The sequence below is a fragment of the Eimeria necatrix genome, genomic scaffold (genome assembly GCF_000499385.1).
Source record: "Eimeria necatrix Houghton genomic scaffold, Enh_scaff4, whole genome shotgun sequence".
NCBI lineage: Eukaryota > Apicomplexa > Conoidasida > Eucoccidiorida > Eimeriidae > Eimeria > Eimeria necatrix.
The window spans coordinates 229,391-246,890 of NW_013654790.1; the positions used below are offsets into that span (position 1 = coordinate 229,391).

The following is a 17,500-nucleotide window of genomic DNA, read 5'->3' on the forward strand; positions in this document are numbered from 1 at the left end:
CTGGCAGCAGCAGGAGCAGCAGAAACGTCTCCAAACAGCAGCAGCAGCTGCAGCAGCTCGCGTGGGCTCTTTGCTGCCTCTACAGACTCGTAAAGAGCAGCAGCAAACAAAGCATCCCGTTCTGCTGCTTCTGCTGCAGCAGCAGCAGCAGCACTGGCAGCAAGGGACGCCGCAGCAGCGGGTGCAGCAGCAGCTGCTGCGCCACTCCCTTCCTCCCTTCGCGACCGCCGTTTTCGCTGCTGCTGCTGCTTTTGCTGCAGCTGCTGCTGCAGCTGCAAGAGCCGCTGCCGCTGCAGCAGCAGCTCCTGCTGCTTCTGGAGCTGCTGCTGCCCTCGGCCTGCTGCAGCCCTCTCTCTAACAGCATTAAGGGCATCTACTCCCCCACCATGCCGACAAAGAAACCTGCTGCTGCTGCTGCTGCTGCTGCTGCTGTTGCTGCTGCTGCTGCTGCTGCTACTGCCTGAGTTCCACGTCCTCAGCACGGTGGGGAGGGCAAACCCCAAGGGTACATTTTTGCTGCTGCTGGTTGCTGCAGCATAGTTGCTGAGAGAACTGAGGCCTCCAAGCAACCCTGCTGCGCTGCTGCTGCTGCTGCTGCTGCTGCTGATATAGAGGCTGCTGCTGCAGCTTCTGCTGCTGCAGCTCCTGCTGCTGCAGCTCCTGCTGCTCGGGAAGGTAACCCCGCCTGCTTGCGGGGGTACCAGCAGCAGAATGTGCAGCAGCAGCAGCAGCAGCATCATTGCAGTTCGTGGCAGCAAAGAGGAACCCCCTGCTGCTGCTGCTGCTGCTGCTGTGACACCAATTCAGCAGCAGACTCTGCATAAGCTGCTGAGGCTTCACTGCTCCTGCTGCAGCGCCAATGCTGCTGCTTTTTGCTCTTTGCTGCTGCTGCTGCTGCCCTGCTGCTGTCGCTGCGTCTTGCGGGTCCTGGACTCACGAACCGCAGCAGCAGAAGCAGCAGCAGCAACAGCTGCTGCTGCTGCTGCGGCCATGTCAACTTTTAGGCCAGAAGTGCCTCTTTATGCATAAGGCCCCGCCTAGCGGTGGCCCCTGTCCAATGATGTGCCCGCATTATGGCTGCTGCTGCTGCTGCTGCTGCTGCTGCTGCTGGCGACTGTTGCGGCTGTTGCGGTTCTGAAGCAGCAGCAGCCGCTGCTGCTGCAGCTGCTGCAGTGTGCTTCTCCCTTCCGCTGTTGCTGGCTCTGCTGCTTCGGCTTCTGCAGCAGCCGCTGCTGCTGCTGCTCGTTGTGTCTGCTGCTGCGCCTGCCTGTATTCTTTATAATTGCAAAAGGTATCTAAAAATTGAATATAAATGCATGCAATTTAAAAGAATTAAAAGAATTAAATTCGATGCAGCAGCAGCAAAGAATGCCGAGGCGGCTGCTGGGGCTCGCGAGAACCCCACGGCAGCGAGCAGCAGCAACTCTTGCCTTTGCAGCTATCTTTGCTGCAGCAAATGAAATTAAATTAGTTTTATTTTTTATTTTAATTAAAATAAATCATAAATGCCACTTTTTAAATGAAGACAAACCAACGAGAAGACAGACACAGCCCCATGAGTCCTCAGCCACACAGCCAGAAAGTCCAAGACGCAGTGGCTAGCTAGCTGCAGCAGCTCGCAGCTAGCTGCAGCCGCTCGCAGTTAGCTAGCTGCAGCAGCTCGCAGCTAGCTGCAGCAGCTTGCAGTGAGCTGCAGCAGCAAGCAGTGAGCTGCAGCAGCTTGCAGCTAGCTTCAGCAGCTCGAGGCTAGCTGCAGCAGCTTGCAGTTAGCTGCAGCAGCTCGCAGCTAGCTTCAGCAGCTCGCAGCTAGCTGCAGCAGCTCGAGGCTAGCTGCAGCAGTTTGCAGTTAGCTGCAGCAGCTCGAGGCTAGCTGCAGCAGCTCGCAGCTAACTACAGCAGCTGACTGCGGCACTTTACAGCTAGCCGCAGCTCTTTCTATAGCAAGCTGTAGCTAGCTACGGAGGGGCCCACAGCTAGCTAGCAGCCAGCTGCAGCAGGCCTAACACCCCAACTAGCTGCAGCTACTCATGGCTAGCTGCAGCCACACTTAGCTAGCTGCAGCCACGCATAGCTAGCTGCAGCCACGCACAGCTAGCTGCAGCAGCTCGCAGCTAGCTCCAGGCACTCGCACATGGGTGCAGTCACTCAGAGCCAGCTGCAGCTGCAGCCAGCCTGCTGCAGCTAGCTGCAGCTGCAGCCAGCTAGCTGCAGCTGCAGCCAGCTAGCTGCAGCTAGCTGCAGCTGCGCACATTTTGCCCAAGACAGAGTCACGCCCACAGCTCGCCACGCCTGGCTTAGCCTCGCCAGTGTTGGCTAGCTGCAGCTAGCTGCAGCTAGCCAGCACAGCTAGCTGTGGCTCGGCCCAGCTAAGGCAAGCTAGCGATAGCTAGCAACAGCTAGCCGTAGCTAGCTGCAGCTAGCCATAGCTAGCTGCAGTTACCCAGGGCCACATGGGATGGGCTGTGGCAACTTGCAGCTAGCTGTAGCTAGCCGGAGCTAGCTGCAGCTAGCTGTAGCTAGCCGGAGCTAGCTGCAGCTAGCTGTAGCTCACAAGAGCTAGCTGCGGCTACTTCTAGCTAGCTGCAGCTACTTTTAGCTAGCTGCAGCTAATTCTAGCTAGCTGCAGCTGCTGCTGCGGGCTGCTGCGAATACTGCTGCTGGCTGCTGCTGCGAACACTGCTGCTGGCTGCTGCTGTGAATACTGCTGCTGCGCTCCACTCCCCCTGCTGCAGGAGAAGGGGCTGCTGCTGCAGCAAAGCAGCAGCAGCTGCTTGGAGGGCCAGCAGCAAGGCCGCCGCCGTTGCTTCTGTCCTCTGCTGCTCTTGTGTCTTTCTCTGTCTCCGTTTGCTGCTGCTGCTGCTGTCGCCTACTCGCTTTTGCTGCTGCGAGCCTCTCTTTTCCACGCCGCAGCTGTCGTTGCTGCTGCTGCTGCTGCTGCTACTTCTGCTGCTGCTGCTGCTACGTCTGGTGCTGCACGCGGGGGAGGCGACGGTTTGCAAATATCCAGAAGTGCAGCAGCAGCAGCAGCAGGCGAGCCAAAGAGCAGCAGCAGCAGCAGGGGGGCCACTGGGCAGCAGCAGCAGCAGGGGAGCCAGTGAGCAGCAGCAGCAGCAGGACGCTAAGGAGCAGCAGCAGCGCTCAGGTGTACGTACACCTCAGGAAAACAAAGGCCTCCTCTCCCCCACTCTTTTCGTCTCCGAAAACTTCGGAGTTTTTTCTAAAGGAACTGTAATGCTAGGGTCTTCATACCGCCCCGCCTGCGGTGTACAGACACCCCAGCAGCAGCAGCAGCAGCAGCAGCAGCAGCAGCAGAAGCAGCAGCAGCAGATTCAAGTTTGGCTGTCTCTTTCTCTAGCGGGACTGCTGACACAGCACATGCGCATCATGAGGCGAAGCAGCAGAAGCGAAAGCAGCGGCGACTGCAGCGGCAGCTGCAGCAGCAGCAGCAGCAGCAGCAGCAGCAGCAGCAGCAGCAGCAGCAATACCTCCTGCTGCATTCGAAGTTCTTCTTGCTTCCTCCTGCTGCGGCGAACACCAAAGAACTGCATATGGCCGTCAGCCCCTCTCTGCACTTTTGGGATCTGCTGCGCGTCGCAGCGCTCTATCACGCTGTCGGGGCGCCTGCAGCAGCAGCAGCAGCAGCAGCAGCAGCAGCAGCAGCAGCAGCAGCAGCAGCAGTGTTAGGAGCAGCAGCAATGCTAGGGGCAGCAGCAGCAGCGACAGTAATCAAGAACCTGCAACTGCATTCCTAGGAGCTAGCAGCTGCGGCAGCACAGGCCTCAAATCTGGAACTTACAGATCTGATAAGCAGCAGCAGCAGCAGCAGCAGCAAAATCAGCAGCAGCAGCAGCAGCAACAAAATCAGCAGCAGCAGCAGCGCGACCTGTGCTTACCTGGGGAGTTTGTGGGACTTGCGAATGATGCCTCTCTTCTGGAGCTCCGCGAGTTTCTTCTCCGCCTTCATTCTAAGAACAGCAGCAGCAAGAGTAGCAGCAGCAGCAGCAGCAGCAGCGATAACCCAAAGCGCAGCAGCAAAATGGGGAGAAGCAGCAGCAGCACTGGTGTTCCGAGCAGCAGCAGAAGCAAGGGCTTCTGGTCGCCATCCAAATCCCCATTCGAACCCCCTTCCCGTTAGCACAGCTGCTGCTGCTGCTGCTGCTGCTGCTGTTGCTGTTGCTGTTGCTGCAGCTGCTGCTGCTGCTGTTGCTGTTGCTGTTGCTGCTGTTGCTGCTGCTGCTGCTTACTTGAAGTGCAGCTTCTTTAGGTAGTGTTTGTTCCGAGGGCTCGCGAGGCCTCTCCGAGGCGCCAAGCCAGCGGCCTTGCGCCCTCCTATTTTCCTTTTCCTGTTCCTGCAGCAGCAGCAGCAGCAGCAACAGCAGCAGCAGCAGCAGCAACAGCAGCAGCAGCAGTGCAGGGACAGCAGCATCAACAGCAGCAGAAGTGCATACAGAGGCGCATGAGAAAAAGCCCTCAACGACGGAGCACCTACTAAGGCTTCTAATATGATGGAGAAGCAGCAGCAGCAGCAGCAGCAGCAGCAGCAGCAGCAGCAGCAGCAGCAGCAACTACTGTGTTGCTGCAGCTGCTCACTTCATGTCAAGCAGCTGCTGCCATCTCCGCTGCAGCTTAAGTATGCGCCTGGTTCTGCTGTTGACGAAAGTGATTGCAGCAAGCGCCGGCTGCTGCTGCTGCTGCTGCTCCGGCGCGTGCTGCAGCAGCTGCTGCTGCAGCTGAAGCTCCTGCAAGCGCTGCTCAGCAGGCCTAGCAGCAGCAGCAGCAGCAGGAGCAGCAGCAGCAGCAGTTGCTGCCATTATCTGCTGCAGCAGCGGCCGGTCCCGCCGCCTGTGCAGCGCTGTCACTTTTCCTGCTGCTGCTCCTCTGCTGAGGCGCCCCACTCTGTGGAGGTAGTCCACGAAGTGCTGCGGCATCCCAAACATCACCACCTGCAGCAGCAGCAGCAGCAGCAGCAGCAGCAGCAGCAGCAGCAGCAGCAGCAGGAGCGGCTTTAGTTGGCTGGGGGAGGAGCCGCTGCTCCTGTTGTTGCAACGAATGCAGCAGGAGTGGTTGCAGAAGTAGCAGCAGCGGCAGGTGAAGCTGCAGCATCAGCAGCAGCAGCAGCAGCAACAGCAGCAGCAGCAACAGCAGCAGCTGCAGCAGCAACAACAACAGCAGCAGCAGCAGCCTACATGTTTGACGTTTGGCAAGTCAAGGCCTCTGGCGCAGACGTCAGTGGTAATGAGCACACGACTCTTGCCTTGCACGAAGCGCTTGAATCTGCGCACAAACCCTAAACCCTAAACCCTAAACCCTAAACCCTAAACCCTAAACCCTAATTTTATGCCTTTGGCCTTGACGCGTTACCCAAGATCTTCCACCATGTGCATGTTAGCCCCAGAGGACAGCAGCAGCAGCTCCCACAGCAGCAAGAGCAGCAGACGAACAGCAAGCAGCAGCAGCAGCTGCTGCTGCTGCTGCAGCAGCAAGTGCAGCAGCAGCAGCAGCAGCAGGGTGTCCCAAGAAGAGCCAGAGCCCTCGACTTGACGCGCTGCGCGTGGCCATTTCGTTGAAAAGTGTTTGAAATGCTTTTATTGAATTAAAAAATAAAATTTAAATAAATAATTAAATTAAAAATAAATAATTAATTCCAATTCAAACAAACTCCGCACTCCTTCTCCCGCACAGCAAATGGCAGCTCCCCGTGGCACGCCGAACAAGCCACTCCTCTTTCTCTCAAGTAAAAGTCCGCAGCCCTAAATATAAATAAACAAATAAATAAATAAATAAATAATAAATAAATAAATAAATAAATAAATAAATAAATAAATAAATAAATAAATAAATAAATAAATAAATAAATAAATAAATGCAGTTTGAATTAATTGACAACTAGTCGGCTGCGCGCGGCGGAAAGTCGAAGTGCGCGCATGCTCATTCGTCAGCAGCAGCAGCAGCAGCAGCAGCAACAGCAGCAGCAGCAGCAGCAGCACGAGCCCTCTGCCTCTTGATGGTAGTGAGTTGATAGCGGCAAACCAGCAGCAGCAGCAGCAGCAGCAGCAGCAGCAGCAGCAGCAGATTCAACAGCAGCAGCAGAAACGGCATACCTGCAGGCGGAGAGCGTGTTGCAGAAGACCACAGTCTGACACTGCTGCTGCTGCTGCTGCTGCTGCTGCTGCTGCTGCTGCTTCTCCTGCTGCGACGGGGGCCCCACAGCCTCCAGCAGCTGCAGCAAACCGCCGGTGGAGTCGATGGCCACAAATTGCTGCTGGCAGCGCGGGGGCAGCAAATGGAGGCCCCCGCTAGACACAAGAGTTAGCTCGTCGTACAGACTCGAGCTGCTGCTGCTGCTGCTGCTGCTGCTGTCGCTGCTGCTGCTGCTGCTGCTGCTGCTGCTGTTTGTTCCCCGCAGCAGGAATTCTGTCTCCGAGCCGTCCGGCCTGAAAGAGCGAAGGAAAGAGACAAGGGCCCCCGAGTTTGCTGCTCCTACAAACACCAGCTGCACCCCCTTCTTGCTGCTGCTGCTGCTGCTGCTGCTGCTGCTGCTGCTGCTGAATCCGCGCTGCTGCTTGACGAGACTCAGGATGAAGTGGAGCTCCTTGGCGTAGAAGGAGTCGCAAAGGGCGTCTGCTTCCTCCACGACGAGCTGCTGCAGCTGCTGCAGCAGCAAATTTCTTTTCTTGAGGTGCAGCAGCAGCCGCGCAGGTGTACAGACAGCTGCGTCCACTCCCTGCTGCAGCGCAGCAGCTTCAGCAGCATAGCTGCCGCCCCCCGCCAAGACGCATGCAGAGAGGGGCCATCCGTAGCGCGCTGCGCGGCTGCTGCTGCTGCTGCTGCTGCTGCTGCTGCTGCTGATGTCGGTCACTGCAGCAGCAGCAGCAGCAGCAAGCGGCTGCAGCGTGCTGCTGTACACCTGGCGGGCCAACTCCCGCGTGGGCACCAGAATCAGCAGCCGCGGGCAGTGCGGCTGCGCGGGGCGGCCTCCTGCTGCTGCTGCTGCTGCTGCTGCTGCTGCTGGGGCTGCTGCAGCAGCAGCAGCAGCTGCTGCTGCTGCTGCTGCTGATGGGTGGAGGCGGGAGAGCAAAGGAAGTGCGTAGCTGAGGGTCTTGCCGCTGCCAGCGGGCGCCAGCAGCAGAACACTGTGGCCCTGAGCAGCAGCAGCAGCAGCAGCAGCAGCAGCAGCAGCAGCAGCAGCAGAAATGAATAAAAGAAGCAGCAGGAGATAAAAGAATTAAAAAACTCACTTTCTTTATTACGGGAATTGCCTTTTCTTGAATTGCTGTTGGCTGCAGCAAACCCAAACGCGCTATTGCCTGCAGCAAAGGAGCAGCAACGCCGAACTGCACAAAAGACCGCCTTGCTGCTGCACTTATGCTGCTGCTGCTGCTGCTGCTGCTGCTGCTGCTGCTGCTGCTGCTGCTGCTGCTGCTGCTGGGGGAGCTGGAAGCGACGCGTTGTGGCCGGCGCCTGGTGCGGCCCCTGCTATTTTTGTTGTTGTTGTTGCTGCTGCTGCTGTTGCTGTTGCTGCTGCTGCTGCTGCTGCTGCTGCTACTCCCAGCAGCAGCTGCTGCGCGCACATGATCTCGAGACTCATTGTGGGAGGCACTGCTCCAGCAGCGGGTTTGATACAGCTGCTGCTGCTGCTGCTGCTGCAGCAGCTGCTGCTGCAGCAGCTGCTGCTGCAACTGTTTCCTTACAGGAGAGACAGTGGTGCTGCTGCTGCAGCAGCGCAACAGCGGTTGCTGCTGCTGCGTTGCTGCTGCAGCAACACCACCATCTCTGCTGCAGCAGCAGCGCAGCAGCAGCAACTGCTGCTGCGCCGCGGGACCCTTCCACAGAGTGGGGGCCCCCCAGCGGTGGAGAGCGAGCGGCCCCCCCAAGGGGAGCCTGGGGCCTCCTGCTGCTGCTGCTGCTGCTGCTGCTGCTGCTGCTGCTGCTGCTGCTGCTGCCATGGGCTGGAAGAGTTTACAATCCCAGGTCTCATGAGGGTTTACGCGGAGGCTTAGCAGCAGCGTCAGGCGGAGGTCAGGACTGAGTGTTTACGGTTTAGATATGAGGGTTTAGGGTTTAGGGTTTAGGGTTTAGGGCCCGCTGCTTAACGCCAGCCAAACAACAATCACCATATGGACCCAAATAAAAAGCCCTCCACCAAATTAGGGTTTAGGGTTTAGGGTTTAGGGTTTGTGAAGGGAACACAAGGGCCCCCAGGGGCCCCTGGGGGCCCCCTGAGCTACCTGGGGGCCCCCAAGAGCCTCATGGGGCCCCCGGGGGCCCCACACACGCGTTTTGTCAGCCCTGGACTTTTTATTTTTAATTTATTAATTTAAATAAAAATGAAATAAATGAAAATTTGATTTTTGAGGAGGTTTCCAACTGCTGGGCCCGCGGTGTCTAGACACCCCAAGCTCGCTGCAGCGCTGCAGTGACCTCGCCGCTTTTGCTGCTGCTCATTTCACTTCTTTTTCAAATTTGAGGCTCAGAGGCCCTCTAAACCCTAAACCCTGCTACAAACCCTAAACCCTAAACCCTGCTACAAACCCTAAACCCTAGCTGCTCAAGAGCGGGAGTATCAGGCCTCACTGCTGCTGCTGCGCGGAACAGCCACAGCAGCAGCAAGTGGCGCGGTTTCCTGCTGCAGCAGCAGACATCCCGCCCCCCCGCAGCTGCTGCTGCTGCATATCCCGCCTCCAGTACACTGCAGCACGTTGCATGTCTTAGTGACCAAACGAGTTATCCGGAAGCAGCATAAAGCGCCGCCGCAGCAGCAGCAGCCATCTGCTGCAGCAGGTAGCTGCTGCTGCTGCTGCTGCTGGTTGTGCTGCTTTCCAGCAGCAGGCTAGGCAGCAGCAGCAGGAGCAGCAAATGAGCGAAACGCTTCCCTCTGCTAAAGCTGCGGCGCTACTGCATGCGAGTCACTAACAGCAGCAGGGTGGGCCCCTCGCCACTGCTGCTGCTGCTGCTGCTGCTGTCGAGCAGCAGCAGCAGCAGCAGCAGCAGCAGCAGCAGCAGCAAGACGGCAGGCGCTGCTGCTGCTGCCTCTCCCCTGCCTGCGTCTCTCTGAGCCTGCTCTGCGTGGGACCGAAGCCCCTATTGTGTCGACTGTTTGCTGCCTGTGTTGCTGCTGCTGCTGCTGCTGCTGCTGCTGCTGCTGCTGCTGCTCTAGCTGCTGGCCTCTGCTGCTGCACTCTTTTGCTTCTTTTTATTCTTTTTAGGGTTTAGCGAAACCGCCAAAAGAGCCTTCAGGTCTTCCCGCTTCAAATCCGGGGCCTTCAGCAAACGCTCTTGCACGAAAGGCAGCCCCGTGACCTGCGCAGCAAACCCTAAACCCTAAACCCTAAACCCTAAACCCTAAACCCTAAACCCTAAACCCTAAACCCCGAACTCTAAGCCCTAAGCTCTACTGTTTAAACCCTAAGCCTTGAGAATTCCCAATTTGAAGCTGCGCCCACAACGCCGCCTCCACCCCGAGGCCCCACAACCTAAACCCTAAACCCTAAACCCTAAACCCTAAACCCTAAACCCTAAACCCTCGCTCGCCTTTTTGACTCCAGAAGGCGTCAGGTGCACTGTGCATTTGAATTGTGCTGTTAAAGCGCCGCCTCGGTCTGCAGCAGCAGCAGCAGCAGCAGCAGCAGCAGCAGTAACAGCATTAGCAGCAACACACAGAGCAGCACCAAGAGCAGCAGCAGTAGCATACACGAAAGCAGCAGCAGTGCATCACCGACAGAAGCAGCAGCAGCAGCAACAGCAGCGCAGCAGCAAGACATCAGCAATGACACCATTTCAACAGCAGCAGCAATAAAACCAACAGTAGCGGCGGCAGCAGCAGCAGCAATAACAGCGGCAGCAGCAGCACCAAAAACAGCAGCAGCAACACCACCATCAACAGCAGCAGCAGATGCAGCAACGACAGCTGCAGCAGCACTAGCAGCAGCACCGACAGCAGCAACACCAACCGCAGCAGCACCAGCCGCAGCAGCACCAACCGCAGCAGCACCAACAGCAGCAGCACCGCCAACAGCAGCAGCACCAACCGCAGCAGCACCAATAGCAACAGCAGCAGCAGCAGCAACAGCAGCAGCAGCAGCAACAGCAGCAGCAGCAGCAGCAAGACACCTTCTGTGGGGACGTAGGGGGTGATGAGCTCGTGGCGCATGGCCTCGGCGACTCCGACCTTGGAGGCTCTTTCGTCAGATAGCTGCCGCAGGGAGAAGGGGAGAGTTGGGAAGTCTGCAGCAAATAAAAGAAAAAAAGAAATAAATAAAATAAATATTCAAAAATAAATAATTAATTTTAATGCATCTGCGGTTGTTTACTCAAGAGTCGTAAATGCTGCGTTCGCAGCAGCGAAAGAACGGCAGCAGCAGCAGCAGCAGCAGCAGCAGCAGCAAAGCTGCGCCACTCATCGCAGCAGCAGCAGCAAAGCTGCGCCACTCATCGCAGCAGCAGCAGCAGCACCGAAGAAAACAGCAGCAGCATCTACAACGGCAACAGCAGGAGGCTCTGCAACAGCAGCACCAGCAGCATCTTCAACCGCAGCAGCAGCAGCAGCAGCAGCAGCAGCAGCAGCAGCAGCAGCAACGCCGTTTGCTGCTGCGGGCAGATCAGCTCCTGGGACGAGCTGCTGAAGAACTGGAACTTGCGCTTTTCACCAAAGAACGAACTGAAGAGTTAAAACTATTTATTTATTTATTTATTTATTTTTATTTATTTATTTATTTATTTATTTATTTATTTATTTATTTATTATTTATCTGTTCTCCACTTGGTTCATGAAGGCCCGGCCCAACTGGCTCTTCAAAATGTACTTCCTTTCCACCGCCCGCTTGAAGACCGAAGGCCGCACTGCAGACTCCCGCGCTCTTCCTTCTCCTAATAAATAAATAAATAAATAAATAAATAAATAAATAAATAAATAAATAAATAAATAAATAAATAAATAAAACAAAATTAAATAAATAATAAATAATAATTGAATGAAGAAGTTCTTGCGGGGTAGGGGGGAGCGCCGAAAGAGTTGCGGGTTGAGACGCGCAGCAGCAGCAGCAGCAGCAGCAGCAGCAGCAGCAGCAGCAGCGGTGGGGTTGTCGGACTGGGCAATTGGAGGGGCTGAATTCATGAATTGGATTTGAATTAATTTCAAAATGTGAATTGGATTTGAATTAATTCCAAAATATAATTTAAATTAATTTAATTAATAAAATAAATAAATAAATAAATAAATCTTCTCACCTGCTGACAGCACCACGTCCAGAGAGTACAGCTCATTCGCCTCGAAGGTAAAGTCTTCTTGCTGCAGCAGCAGCAGCAGCAAGTGCAGCAGCAGCAAGTGCAGCAGCAGCAAGTGCAGCAGCAGCAAGTGCAGCAGCAGCAAGTGCAGCAGTAGCAAGTGCAGCAGCAGCAAATGCAGCAGCAGCAAATGCAGCAGCAGCATATGCAGCAGCAGCAAATGCCGCAGCAGTAAGTGCAGCAGCAGCAAATAGTAAAGATGAGCAGCTGGGAGATAAACAGACGACAAATAAAAGTGCACAGCAGCAGCAACAAAAGAATGAAATAATTAAAAGAATAAAACAATTAAAAGAATAAAACAATTAAAAGAATAAAGCAATTAAAAGAATAAAACAATTAAAAGAATAAAACAATTAAAAGAATAAATAAAAATAAAAAATAAAAAATAAAAAGAAATTGCATGCACCTTGTCTTCTGCTGAACCGGAGACAATTGGGAAGGTCCGGCTGCCTTCGATTACGTGCTGCTTCATTTGGTAGCACAGAACTCCCTGCAGCAGCAGCAGCAGCAGCAGCAGCAGCAGCAGCAATTGCCTTCCAAAGAAGACAAAAAGCAGCAAAAAAGAAGACAAACACAACCACCAGCACCGCAGCAGCACTGCAGCAGCAGCAGCACCATTGCAGCAGCAGCATTCCAGCAGCAGCACTGCAGCAGCGGCCCTGCAGCAGTTGCAGCAGCGTTGCAGCAGCTGCAGCACTGCATCAGCAGCAGCACTGCAGCAGCAGGGCTGCATCCGCAGCAGCATTGCATCAGCACCCTTGCAGCATCAGCAGCACTGTCCCACTGCAGCAGCACTGCACCACCGCTGCAGCAGCAGCAACAGCAGCAGCAGCAGCACCATTTCATCCGCAGCAGCAGCAGCAGCAGCACTGCATCCGCAGCAGCAGCACTGCATCAACAACAGCACTGCATCCGCAGCAGCAGCACTGCAGCCGCAGCACTGCATCCGCTGCATCCGCAGCAGCAGCAGCAGCAGCAGCAGCAGCAGCAGCAGCAGCAGCAGCAGCAGCAGCAGCAGGACTGACGTGCATGGGTTTGACTCCCATGTCTTCTGCGACGGCCTCGATGGCCTTCGTGACTTCGCTGGCCTTCGCGCCCACGTCGACTTTGCGCAGCGCAGCTTCTGCTGCCAGCCAGCAGGCCTTGAGGACAGCAGCAGCAGGTCCTGCTGCTGCTGCTGCTGCTGCTGCTGCTGCTGCTGCTGCTGCTTCGCGGAGCTGCTGCTGCTGCTGGCGGTACTCCTCGGGGGCGGGCGGCAGCGCCGCGAGGGTCTCGCGGACCGCCGCTGCTGCTTCTGCTGCTGCTGCTGCTGCTGCGGGAGAAGCCCCGCTGCTGAAAGCTGCTGCGTTGCTGCTGCAGCAAATGACGGTGTAAGCAGCAGCAGCAACAAAACCATCTATGTGCGCCCCCAAATGCACCTTCACCAAATCCCCCTCCCGCAGCAGCAAAGAAGCAGCTCTTTCGCAAGGAGAGAAGTTCGCAAACACTTCGTTCACTGACACGCACGTCGGCACCGCTATCCCTGCAGCAGCAGCAGCAGCAGCAGCAGCAGCAGCAGCAGCAGCAGCAGCAGCGGAGGAAGGGTGAAAGCCAGGACAAAACGCGGATTAAACAAATACCGAAACGGATGAAACAATAAACAAATAAATAAATATTAATTAATTAATTAATTAATTAATTAATTGATTAATTAATTAATTAATTAATTAATTAATTAGTTGATAATAAAAAGAGCAGCAGCAAACCTTTTTCGATCTTCTTGGCCTTGGCCTTTCTTTGGTAAACTTTTGCTGCTTCTTTTGCAACAAATAAATCTCCAAATAAACACAACTCAAAAACGTCTTCCCCAGGCACCACTCGCGCCAACACCTGCGCCCCAAACCCTAAACCCTAAACCCTAAACCCTAAACCCTAAACCCCAGGCCCGTGGGGCGCACTGGGACGACTCAGCAGCAGCAGCAGCAAGAACAACGCGAACAACATGCGCAGCAGCAGCAGCAGCAGGAAGAGCCGGAAAAGCACGCGCAGCAGCAGCAGCAAGACGCGCAGACCAGCACCCACACCAGCAGCAGCAGCAGCAGCAGCATAATCATCAGCAGCAGCAGCAGCAGCAGCAGCAGCAGCAGCAGCAGCAGCAGCAGCAGCAGCAGCAGCAGCAGCAGCGCGAACCTGTCTCAAAGCAGCATTTGCAATTTCTGCTGCTGCCTTCAGCTTCTCCACCGCCTGGGGGCTGCTGAGCTCTTGCGGCCCCTCGCGCTCGCCCTCGCTGAGCTCGTGGTCGCTCATTTTGCTGCAGCAAAACCCTAAACCCTAAACCCTAAACCCTAAACCCTAAACCCTAAACCCTAAACCCTAAGTCCTGAGCCCTGGGCTTGTGTCGGCGAGAACAGACTTGCAAGCGATCTGCAGCTGGTTGAATTTAAAGAGAGAAAACAGAAATAAATAAATAAATAAATAAATAAAATAAAATAAATAAATAAATAAATAAATAAAATAAATAAATAATAAATAAACATTTAGATGCAAAAGAACCAAAAGATGGAACCAGAGAAAAGAACTCCATACACTCCCGAGGTGTACATACACCCCAGAAGCAAGCCGCAACTTGGGCTGTACGTACACCCCAAACCCAAGTCCACGCAGACACGAAACTGCTGCTGCTGCTGCTGCTGCTGCTGCTGTTGCTGCTGTTGCTGCTGCTGCTGCTGCTGTTCCTAGGCAACAACAGCCGCCCCGGGAGAAGTGAGAGGCCCATTAAGACTTAATGGCAGCTGCTGCTTTTACACGTGTCCTAAACCCTAAACCCTAAACCCTAAATCGGAGTCTGGCCCAAACCCTCAAGCCGCCCGGGGGCCCCACAGCCGCCGCAGCAGCAGCAGCAGCTGCTGCTGCTGCTGCTGTGGCTGCACCCGGTTGCAGCAGCAGCTTTTTCCCACAAAAAGGACACGCTGCAGCTGTAACTCAGGGCGGCGCCAGCGGCAGCAGCAGCAGCGGCTGCTGCTGCTGCTGCTGCTGCTGCAGCAGCAGCAGCAACTCGACACACAGCCCCGCTGCAGCTCCCCAGCAGCAAAGCCTCACCTGCAGTGATGCAAAAGGCGCTACTCGTGGGGTGTATAGACACCTGAGGGAGCAGCAGCTCTAGCTGGAAACCTCGTGGGGCGGCGTGCGGGGCGCCTGCTGCTGCTGCTGCTGCTGCTGCTGCTGCGAAACCTTTTCTTTCGGGTGTACGTTCACCGCAAACCTCCAACTTAGTGTTCCTCCAACAAAAACACTTAAGCCGGGCGCCTGCAACGGCCCAACCCCGTTTGCTGCTGCTGCTGCTGCAGCAGCCGCCAGCAGCAGCAGCTGCTGCTGCTCCCAGCCCCGTCGCTGCAGCAGCAGCGCCCGGCCGCATGCAGCAGCAGCTAAAGTTTAGTTTGTCCTGCTTGGGAGACTTAGCCGCGCCCGTGTCTTCTTGCGTATTTAGGGTTTAGGGTTTAGGGTTTAGGGTTTGGGCGTTGCTGCTGCTGACGCCTCTGCACACGCCAGCAGCAGCAGCAGCAGCAGCAGCCAGCAGCAGCTCCTCCCGCTGTAATTTTCTACCGCAGCAGCAGCAGCAGCAGCAGAGGATGACGACCTCTTTCCTGTCTCGCGCTGCTGCTCTGCTGCGCAGCCGAGTGCTTGTGTCTCCCCTGCAGCAGCAGCAGCTGCTGCAGCAGCAGCTGCAGCAGCAGCTGCAGCAGCAGCTGCAGCAGCAGCGGCAGCAGCTGTTCCAGCAGCAGCTGCAGCAGCGGCTCAGCCGTTTTACCCGCAGTTTCCGCGAGCCGAGCAGCAGCAGCCGCGGCTCCGCGCCCAGCAGCAGCAGCCCCAGCAGCAGCAGCAGCAGCAGCAGCAGCAGCAGCAGCAGCAGCAGCAGCAGCAGCAGGCTGCTGCCGCTGTGCCTGCTGGCCTCCCCAATAGCCTTCACTGACTTCAACACAAATGACCCAAAAGCAGAAACTTTTCTTTTCCTTTCTGGAAACGCCATCGGCTCCCTCACTGAAAAAATTCTCGAAAATGAGGTGCTGCTGCTGCTGCTGCTGCTGCTGCTGCTGCTGTTGCTGCTGCTGCTGTTGCTGTTGCTGCTGCTGAAGCTGCTGCTCGGGGTGTTGGTTCTGGCGCTGCCTGCTGTTGCTGCTGCTGCTGAAGCTGCTGCTGTGGGTGTTGATGCTGGCGCTGTTTGCTGCTGCTGCTGCTGCTGCTGCTGAAGCTGCTGCTGTGGGTGTCGGTTCTGGCGCTGCTTGCTGCTGCTGCTGCTGTTGCTGCTGTGGGTGTCGGTTTACGCTGCTTGCTGCTGCTGCTGCCTGCGTTGGCGCTGCTGCGTCTGCTGCTGTTGCGGCTGCCGACACGCGCGTGCTGCTGCACCCGCTGCTGCGCCCACGCGCACCGCTGCTGCTGCTGCTGCTGCTGCTGCTGCTGCTGCAGGCCGGGCAGTCGCTGTTCATGTTGGTGTTGTTTCTGGTTTATTTTGGGCTTATTGGGTTTGAAGGAAAAGTAAATGGAGCAGCAAAAAGGTTGAAGTTTGCTGTTGCAACGAACTGGCAGCTGCCTGTACACCGCAGCTACTTCTACGCGCTGCCGCCCAACCCGCTGCTGCGCAGCAGCGCAGCAGCAGCAGCGGCCAGGAGCAGCAGCAAGAGCAGCAGCAGCAAGAGCAGCAACTGAGCAGCGCCCCCTGCTGCTGCGGCTGCTCATGGGAGCAGCAGCAAAGCAGCAGCAGCGTTTGAGCAGCAGCACCTGCTGCTGCTGCTCTTGGGAGCAGCAGCAAAGCAGCAGCAGCGTTTGAGCAGCAGCAGCTGCTGCTGCTCTCGGCCTTGACGCTTGGGCACGCTGCGTCTGCAGCTAGCTGCTGCTGCAGCAATTGCTGCTCCTGCTGCAGCAACCTGTTGCTGCAGCAACGCTCGACTCAAAGCTGCAGCAGCAGCAGCAGCAGCAGCAGCAGCAAATGCATTTGCTGCTGCCTCGTTTCGACATACTCTGCAATTCTTGTTGCTGCACTCATCAATCCTTTGGCTAGCGAGGGCCACTTCGCTTGCGCCAGCAGCAGCAGCAGCAGCAGCAGCAGCAGCAGCAGCAAAGTAACTCTCCGCTACCGTCTTCCGCAGAGACCGCTCACTCATCCAACTAGCCAGAGACAAAGATAGCCAGCTAGCTAGCTAGCTAGCTAGCTAGCTAGCTAGCTAGCTACTTTTCTAGTTAGCTAGCTAGCTAGCTAGCTACTCTTCTAGTTAGCTAGCTAGCTAGCTAGCTAGCTAGCTAGCTAGCTAGCCAGCTGCCTTTCTAGTTAGCTAGCTAGCTAGCGACTGAGCAAGCTACACAAAGTGGAGGCAGTGCAGCAGCTGCTGCAGCAGCTGCTGCAGCAGCTGCTGCAGCAGCTGCTGCGGCAAACGAGCACTCTATAAAACCAATAAGTCAAAGAAGGCCGTCGAGCAGCAGCAGCGGCACTTCTGCAGCAGCAGCAGCAAAGTGCTGCAGCAGCTGCTGCTGCTCCCGCTGCCTTGCCTGCGCTGTTAGCAGCCTGCTGCAGCAGCCGCAACCTTACCCGAGTTTCCGCTGCAGCTGCTGCACCTGCTCAAGCAGCTGCTGCGGCGCCTGCTGCAGCTGTTGCTGCTGCTGCTGCTGCTGCTGCTGCTGCTGCTGCACCTGCTACAGTTGCCATTGCTGCACCTGCTGCAGCACCTGCGGAGGCGCGTGCTGCTGCAGCTGCTGCAGCAGGCGGCGCAGCAGCAGGAGCAGCGGCGCCGCCGCTGCACGGGCTGCAGCAGCGCCGCCGCCGCCGCTGCTGCTGCTGCTGCTGCTGCTGCTGCTGCTGCTGCTGCTGCTGCAGTTCAGGGCAAATGCCTGGGGGTTTGCCAGGGCATTTCTGGCTGGTTGAAACCCTTGTGGCCCTTCTGGTGTCTCGGCTGCTCCAAAAACAGCAAACAAGACTTGACAGCAGCATTATGGATTTCTATGAAGGGGTGCTGCAGCAGCACTTCTGCTGTTGGCCGTTTGCTGCTGCTGCGCTGCAGGCAGCAGGCCAGGAAGTCCCTGCGCTCGCAGCACCCGCAGCAGCAGCAGCAAACTCTTGCTGCTGCTTCTTTGCTGCTGCTTAATCGTTTTGTTTTGCTGCTATTACTTCACTGCTTTGCTGCTGCTGCCAGCCGCAGCAAAGACGCACAAGTGGCCTGCTTGCAAAGGAACAGCCGACACTTGATGC

General features: G+C 56.3%; 6 protein-coding genes across 6 annotated transcripts in view; 2 read left to right on the forward strand and 4 right to left on the reverse strand.

Moving 5' to 3' along the window:
• ENH_00059100 (hypothetical protein, conserved) overlaps positions 1–740 on the reverse strand; it is a gene marked incomplete at both ends in the record, with an annotated part of 1,851 nt that extends 1,111 nt beyond the window's left edge. The window contains one exon of the mRNA XM_013583647.1: positions 1–740. This exon is cut by the window's left edge and continues 1,111 nt beyond it. Within this exon, the coding sequence (XP_013439101.1) occupies positions 1–740 (740 nt within the window).
• A 2,491-nt stretch (positions 741–3,231) lies between these two features.
• Positions 3,232–3,684, forward strand: ENH_00059110 (hypothetical protein; the record flags this gene model as incomplete). Its single annotated transcript, XM_013583648.1, has 1 exon — positions 3,232–3,684. One exon carries the CDS (start codon positions 3,232–3,234, stop codon positions 3,682–3,684), a length of 453 nt encoding a protein of 150 aa, XP_013439102.1.
• A 447-nt stretch (positions 3,685–4,131) lies between these two features.
• ENH_00059120 (ATP-dependent RNA helicase, putative) lies at positions 4,132–7,946 on the reverse strand (the record flags this gene model as incomplete). The annotated part of the gene is made up of 6 exons (XM_013583649.1): positions 4,132–4,243; positions 4,591–4,943; positions 5,187–5,274; positions 5,667–5,750; positions 6,102–7,141; positions 7,239–7,946. The coding sequence occupies 6 exons, from the start codon at positions 7,944–7,946 to the stop codon at positions 4,132–4,134; spliced, it is 2,385 nt and encodes a 794-aa protein (XP_013439103.1).
• A 4,086-nt stretch (positions 7,947–12,032) lies between these two features.
• ENH_00059130 (proliferation-associated protein 2g4, putative) lies at positions 12,033–14,677 on the reverse strand (the record flags this gene model as incomplete). The annotated part of the gene is made up of 6 exons (XM_013583650.1): positions 12,033–12,077; positions 12,309–12,805; positions 13,029–13,152; positions 13,453–13,573; positions 13,849–13,996; positions 14,362–14,677. 6 exons carry the CDS (start codon positions 14,675–14,677, stop codon positions 12,033–12,035), a joined length of 1,251 nt encoding a protein of 416 aa, XP_013439104.1.
• Positions 14,678–14,891: 214 nt separating this feature from the next.
• On the forward strand, positions 14,892–15,509 carry ENH_00059140 (hypothetical protein, conserved; the record flags this gene model as incomplete). Its single annotated transcript, XM_013583651.1, has 1 exon — positions 14,892–15,509. One exon carries the CDS (start codon positions 14,892–14,894, stop codon positions 15,507–15,509), a length of 618 nt encoding a protein of 205 aa, XP_013439105.1.
• A 1,883-nt stretch (positions 15,510–17,392) lies between these two features.
• Positions 17,393–17,500, reverse strand: part of ENH_00059150 (PEK kinase, putative) — a gene marked incomplete at both ends in the record, with an annotated part of 2,395 nt that continues 2,287 nt past the window's right edge. The window contains one exon of the mRNA XM_013583652.1: positions 17,393–17,500. This exon is cut by the window's right edge and continues 582 nt beyond it. Within this exon, the coding sequence (XP_013439106.1) occupies positions 17,393–17,500 (108 nt within the window).